This window comes from Polypterus senegalus, chromosome 14 (genome assembly GCF_016835505.1).
Source record: "Polypterus senegalus isolate Bchr_013 chromosome 14, ASM1683550v1, whole genome shotgun sequence".
Classification (NCBI taxonomy): domain Eukaryota; kingdom Metazoa; phylum Chordata; class Cladistia; order Polypteriformes; family Polypteridae; genus Polypterus; species Polypterus senegalus.
The window spans coordinates 139,362,882-139,369,691 of NC_053167.1; the positions used below are offsets into that span (position 1 = coordinate 139,362,882).

At 49.8% G+C, this 6,810-nt stretch overlaps 1 protein-coding gene across 1 annotated transcript in view; it reads left to right on the forward strand.

Annotated features, from left to right (window-relative positions):
- LOC120514892 (tetraspanin-1-like) overlaps positions 1-1,907 on the forward strand; it is a 36,955-nt gene extending 35,048 nt beyond the window's left edge. The window contains exon 8 of the mRNA XM_039735523.1: positions 45-1,907. Coding sequence (XP_039591457.1) covers positions 45-107 — 63 coding nt within the window. The 3' untranslated portion in view covers positions 108-1,907. The remainder of the gene's footprint in view (positions 1-44) is intronic.
- The last annotated feature ends 4,903 nt before the right edge of the window (positions 1,908-6,810 follow it).

Here is a 6,810-nt window from a genome sequence, read left to right on the forward strand (position 1 = left end):
AGTGTCCTTGACTCGCCCACCTTACTTGTCTCTTTTTTTTGCAGCTGGCGTCCCTGGTGGTGTCCATGTACCTGTACTGCCAGATCGACAAAGGAGAAAGGGCCTAGAAGAGGAGGGGGGTCGGGGGGGGTCTGTCTGTACATAGCGGGATTGGAATGAAACCTGATTGAACTCGCTGTCGCTCACCAGCTGTGATCTTTGCCCTTAGCGTTTATTGGAATCGAGAGGACTGAGGTCTGATGGCTCTGCCATGTCTCCCAGGAGGCCAAGAAGAAGCAGTGGCTCATGAAGTACTTGGCTGGGACCAAGCACCCCACCCCACAACCACCCATGTGCCAGCATGTCAATGGCCACGGCTGAGGGACACTGGCGAGATGGCAATCCTGGCGGAACTCCTCATGAGAAATGGACAATTCTACAACTAGTGCCTTGCAACTGTCCTACTTGAAGCCTCAGGGACATTCCCGCTCCAGTCAACAGGCCATTGGTCACCACCACGTGCCACCTCCTTTGGAGTACAGTGCCAATTTCTAGAAACCAGGACTGCTCTGCTTGCATCTTTCCATAACAACCTCAAAATGCCCCTACTGCAGCCCTCCAGCATTGGCGTGACCCCCATCAACCACCAATGGACGTGTGCAGACTTTGCTCAGCGACGTTTCTATAACCTTCAATGGTCACGTCAAGGTGCCCTTCTCCATAACTGGGGATCTGTCAGCCTCAAAGCAGACCTGGAGATCCAAAACAAGCCCACCAAGGAAAGTCAAACAGAATGGTCCACCTTGTGAAAAGACTGGACAGACGCAGGAAGAGGTTTCGGGGCAGAATTGAAAAGTCGGTTCCATAGAGCAGGCGTCAACAGACTTCAGTCCAACAATAGAACAAACTTAACAGGCAAAGATGGCGGTTTTAAAGCAAGGGCAGGGGAAGTGATGTCACCGGGGCAGGAACTGGAAGGGACGTCATCAGGTACAGGAAATGAAAGTGGAGTCGTTGGGGCAGAAACCGGAGGTGACGTCATCGGGCCAGTAACTGGAAGTGATGTCATTGGGTGCAGGACACAAAAGTGATGTAATCGGGTCAGGAACCAGAAGTGATGCCTTCCAGTCCAGATGAAATTTCCCGTGGTTGGTCTGCCGATGAAAAAGAAGGAGGATTAGTGCACCCTGCCACCCCGTGGTCTGGCATGGAATTGTTCCTTTGTGAGCCCTTCAGCTGCCCCTCATGTGCCCCCGTGTGTGGCAACCTCTTCCTCACAGTGCTGTCCATCACAAGCAGGTGACCCATCCAGCTCTAATTCTCATTCATGCCCATCATTACCTCGAAGCTCACATGCAGCTCCAGCTCTACCTGTGACCATCACAATGTTGTCACCTGCCCATCAAGTTAAGTAGAGCAGTTCATGGACTTGAGGGTCTCCAATCCACAGGCGGAGGGGCTTCTTGTCCACCTCAGGGCTATCACATCAGTGCTTATTGCCATCAAGGCCCACTTAGCTCTGCCACTCCAACCCCTGCAGGTTCAGGGTTTACTTCGGCTGCTAGCCCCCAAACGGCCGGACCTCTTAAACCTTGGGGGGGGGCTCAGTGGGCGGGGGGTCCGAGGTCCCGCCGCTTCTCAGACATCCTCCGATTCCAAGGCTCCTCCTGTAATTTTGGTATTTTGAAAATAAAACAAAACAAAAATCAAAGCCACTAGAATGAATCAAGATGGCCTGACAGTTTAAGGAGCGAGAGTGTGACGTGAGGGTCCCGCATCGAACGCGCTCAGTGATTTTGTTTCTGTCTCGTCTATTTGATTGCTGTCGTTTTATGAAAATGTGAATAATAAAAGATGATTATTTTATTGTTAACTTGCCTGAGTTTTGTACGATAAAACAAGAATGTAATAAAAACGCACCTCTGCAACTTCTGACCCTTGGGGTGTCTTACCTCGATTAAACGATGGGGGGAAGGGGGGGTTGAGGGGGTGGGCTATAGCAAGGTTTAACAGGCAGTGGAGTGCCCATGAAGTTCAATCTACCCAAAAAAGACGAGTCTCCTTCACTATGCTGGCTCTTATTGAATTTACACATTGTAACCAGTAGGGGGTCCCACTGAACCCCAAATAAAGGATTCTTATTTTCCCCAACAACACTCAATGGTGAACACAACATCAGTTACACAAAAAGTAAAAGCATTCTCTCTTTTTCTCCCCTCTGGCCAAACCACCAGATACGTTTTGCTCACTGCCCCCCGGACTCCAACTCCCTGAGATTGGGCTGCGAATTTCTTTTAAGCCGGACCCCGGAATGCTTCCAGTGCCAGAGCAGGGTTCATCCAGAGCATTTCTGGGTTGTATGGAAATCAGGGCAATGGCAGTGCCCTCTTGCAGCAACCCATGGACCCCGACATGGCTGCTCTTCAACACTCCAACTCCTATGCAAACCCTGCGGGAGTGCCAACTGGAACCAGCCTTGAGGAATGAACTGCCAGCAACATTCCATGTTTGCCCATTTCATCCATTGCCCTTCTACCCCAACTAGGATACCAGGTGCTAACCATCTCAGCCAGGTTGGAGCCCCTTTAATGCTGTCCTTCCATTATGACCTCCCAGCCTCCATCCCATTCAGGATGCCAGACCATTCACCTTGGCATCTACAATATATGGCACCTTCCATGGCATAGCACAATTTAACTTTCAGTCCAATCTGGGCATCTTTTGCCATTTTAAGTTTTTTATTTTATATTTTCAAGGGTAAGCTTGATGGTGCAAAGACCAGGGTCTGGGGGAGCTGCCTGTGTGGGGGTCTTTATGTTCTCCCTCGTATCTGTGTAGGGGGTTTCACTTGACTTCGTAAAAATGTCTGCGTGCTTATGGGCAGCACAAGACTGGCAATGAACTAGTTGGTGTTGTGCCCACAATGGAACGGGCGCTTTGTTCAAAGCTGGCTGCCCTTCTGCATCCCAGCACTACCAGGAGCAGTGCCAGCCCCCTGTGATCCAAAACTGGATAAGTGAGTTAGCAAATGAATGGTGTCACAATAATAGTTGAAAGACATCAAAAAAAGGTTTGCGGACAACCTGTGGGTGGGGGGTCCCCCTCAGTGTCTGGGTCATGTACCCCTTCAGTAGCACCATTGGTGTCCCTTAGTGTATATACCACAGACCTTAAGGAGCACATGCTCCTTGGTGTATAGAACGTGCACACTTTTACTTTAATAAATGGTGCCCACTGGGCAGGGCTGTCTTAATGTATGGTCATAATGGGCACTGGCTGGGGGTCCACCAAGTTTCCGATGTCTAGGAACATTTCTGTTTTGCAATCAAAAATGGGGCATCAGTGCACTACTTCGCCCAGGAGGTCAATGATGCTGTTAAGAAGGTCCTGGTGCCCAGCGGGTACATAGTGTTCACTCAGCATCATCAGAGTTTGACTACTCTGGGGGAATCCATCAGACAACCCCCTTTAACTTTTATAAATGATGCCCCTCAGATGAGTGGCTGCCTTTGTTGCCTAATGGACTGACCTGAACGGAGTGAACAAATCCAACGTGATGCCAACTCTCACTGCATGCCTACAGGAAACGAGCAGCACCCAGGAGCAGCCCTGTCACCCCACCGTAGCAGTCCGGTGCTGCTCAGATTCACACGGCGGGATGGTGATTTATTTCTTTTTTTTGGTGGGGATTCCAGGAGCGCAACCAACCTTGGCCTGCCTGACTCTCACCCACTCACGGATAGAGACACGGATAGGGCTTGTTCATCAGTTTCAGCTGCTTCGGTGCACTAGAGGGGCAACAACGAGACGACCCCCCCAAAACAGGAATGAATGGGTTAACAGCTGGAGGCCACTGACATTTTTCCCTCTATCTGTTTTGTCACTCATTTTGCATTTGGCTACGGTCAGCGTCACTACTGGTAGCATGAGGCCATACCTGGACCCTACAGAGCTGGCACAAGTAGTCCAACTTCTCCAGGATGGCACATCAATACGATTCATTGCCAGAAGGTTTGCTGCGTCTCCCAGCACAGTCTCAAGGGCATGGAGGAGGTTCCAGGAGACAGGCAGTGACTCTTGGAGAGCTGGACAGGGCCCCTCGTAGAGGGTCTTTAACCCATCAGCAGGACCCACCAGTATCTGCTCCTTTGGGCAGGATGAGCACTGGCAGAGCCTACAAAATGACCTCCAGCAGGCAGGCAGGCCACTGGTGCAAATTCTCTGACCTAACAATCAGAAACAGACTTCATCAGGGTGGCCTGAGTGCCCAACATCCTCTAGTGGGCACCGTGGAGCTCATTTGGCATTTGCCATAGAATACCAGAATTGGCAAGTCCACCACTGGTGCCCTGTGCTTTTCACAGATGAGAGCAGGTTCACTCTCAGCACATGTGACAGACGTGAAAGGGTATGGAGAAGCCGTGGAGAACGTTATGCTGCCTGTGACATCGTTCGGCCTGACTGGTGTGGTGGGGTGGTCAGTGATGGTCTGGGGAGGCATATTAATGGAGGGAGGCACAGACCTCTACAGACTGGACAACGGCACCTTGACTGTTATTAGGTATCGGGATGAAATCCTTGGACCCATTGACAGACCCTATGCTGATTCCTCCTTGCCCGGCCCCATGTGGAGAGATGATGAAGGAATTGATTCCATTGACTGCCCCCTCTCCCCCCATAAAACGCTCACTCGCCTGACCTCAATCCAATAGAACACCTCTGGATGGGACATTATGTTTCGGTCCATCTGACACCTCAGCCAATCCAGGAGCTCAGTGGAGCCCTGGTCCAGATCTGGGAGGAGATCCCTCAGGACACCATCTGTCATCTCATTAGGTCGTTGTCATGCCTGTGGGTGGGGGGGCATACAAACTACTGAGTATGATTTGGAGTTGCTGCAATGACATTTCGGCCAAATGGACTCGGCTGCCTGCCTGCTGCATCATTTTTTCATTTTGATTTTCGGGGTGTGTCTCTGTAGGTTGATCCTTTCCATTTCCGTCCTTTCATTCCTCACACATCACCATATCAGTTCATCGCAGTAGAGATAACCTGCATTGAGATCTGATTCTGTTTTCCTTTCATTTGTTTGAGCAGTTTGCACACAACAGAGAATCAGACAAACCCTCCTCTTCCTCTTCAGTGATAACAAATACAACACACAACACCCACAACAATGTCTATGAGTCGGTCCCAACGCAGCAGTAACAGAAGAAGTGGTATGGAGTGAACGGTGACAGTCCCGGGAATGGCTTTCCATAAATAATGCAATAAACAGTCCTACCAGTAGTCCTGAGTGGCGAGGGGTGAGATTTGTGGGACGCTCCATCCATCCTTACGGGTGTATAAATGACATTCCACAGGGGTTATGTTAGATGGGACAAACGGGTAAAGAGGAACACAGACAGCCCTTCTTGCTGCTCCTTTTCAAGATTCCTGCTGGCCCCTGTTGTCCCCAGCAGCCCCTGTGCCCGTTTCAGAAGTCCAATGAGGGCAATACCCTTGGGGGCAGCTGGGAAATGATGTCCATCAAGTTGTAGCACTGCTCCCCTGTATTCCTGCAGTAACACGGCCATCCGCTTTTGTCATATCTACACAACACTTCTAGACTGGGTTATCACGCCCACATGAACCCTCTGGCAACCGTGCCAGGGAGAAGGTCTTCACTAATGTTCCACAGCCTGGATGGACTCCACATTGTTCCTCCTGTATCTCTGGCTCGACCATCGGATGATTCTTCCCTCCAGTACCCTTGCGTGTGCCTTTTGTGTGGTCCGTCTGTAGCTGGTCACCTTTCTTAAATAGGAGGACCACCAACCAGGCCTGCTGTTCCTGCTGCCTTCCATGCGACACTGAATGGACACCCCTATGCCAACAACATCCTGTGCTTTCATCATCCCTGCTCGGATTTTATCAATGCCAGCAGCCTTACCACCACGGGGCCCTCGGACCTCCACAGTTCACTCTGTGATGCGATTCCCCCTTTCCATGCCCGTCAGTTTGGGGAGTTCCTGGTATTCCTTCTGGTCTTTTAGGCCACTTCTACAGGATGAATGCATTTTTTCTTTATTTTGCTGTTTAAAGACAATTATCCGTACATCCTCATATCACGTTTGACTCGCTATGCCGCTTACCCACCATAAAACTCCTCCCACTGGTTCCATTCCATCTGAACAAATGTGGTGCTGAGGTGTCGCCCGTCTCAAAGCTTCACTCGGGTCCTAATCTGGGATCAACCAGCGGAGTCTCACGTCTATACAGCGCTTGTTCTTCCTCTTGACACCTTGCAAGGACAATCAAATGACAAACCACCCCCAAAAAATACTCGGTGTCCTATTATTTACTTTATTTTAATTGTGTCCAAAAAATGAATTTGATCAGCCAAGGTAAAAAAAATTGGATGTGAGCCGAAAGTCGTTTTAAGTTGCGGGTGATACTCGGGCACAGCGGGATGGACTTTCATCTCATCGTTGTCATCACAGGCTCTTTGCGGGGGTGTTGGCGTGGAAATCACCCTTTTGTCTCATTTAGGTTTGAATGTTCCTGAAGTCCCGCAGTGGTCGATGTCCTCCACGCAACACACACTCTGCTCAGTCCTCATTTGTGCCCCTGGCTACTGAAATGGCTTTAGCGGTAAACGGTGAAAATCGCACCAAATCGGGAAGACCCGCTGCTCCTTCTTCCAGTTCTACCAGTTTCTGCTTAGCTAATCTTTTACATCGTGAGCCGAAAACAAAACAAAATCATTTTCAACTTCCCTTAAAATATTTGTGAAGATAAAACAAAACAATAACTGAAAAGGCTTGTTTAGGAATAAAAAAAAAAACAATT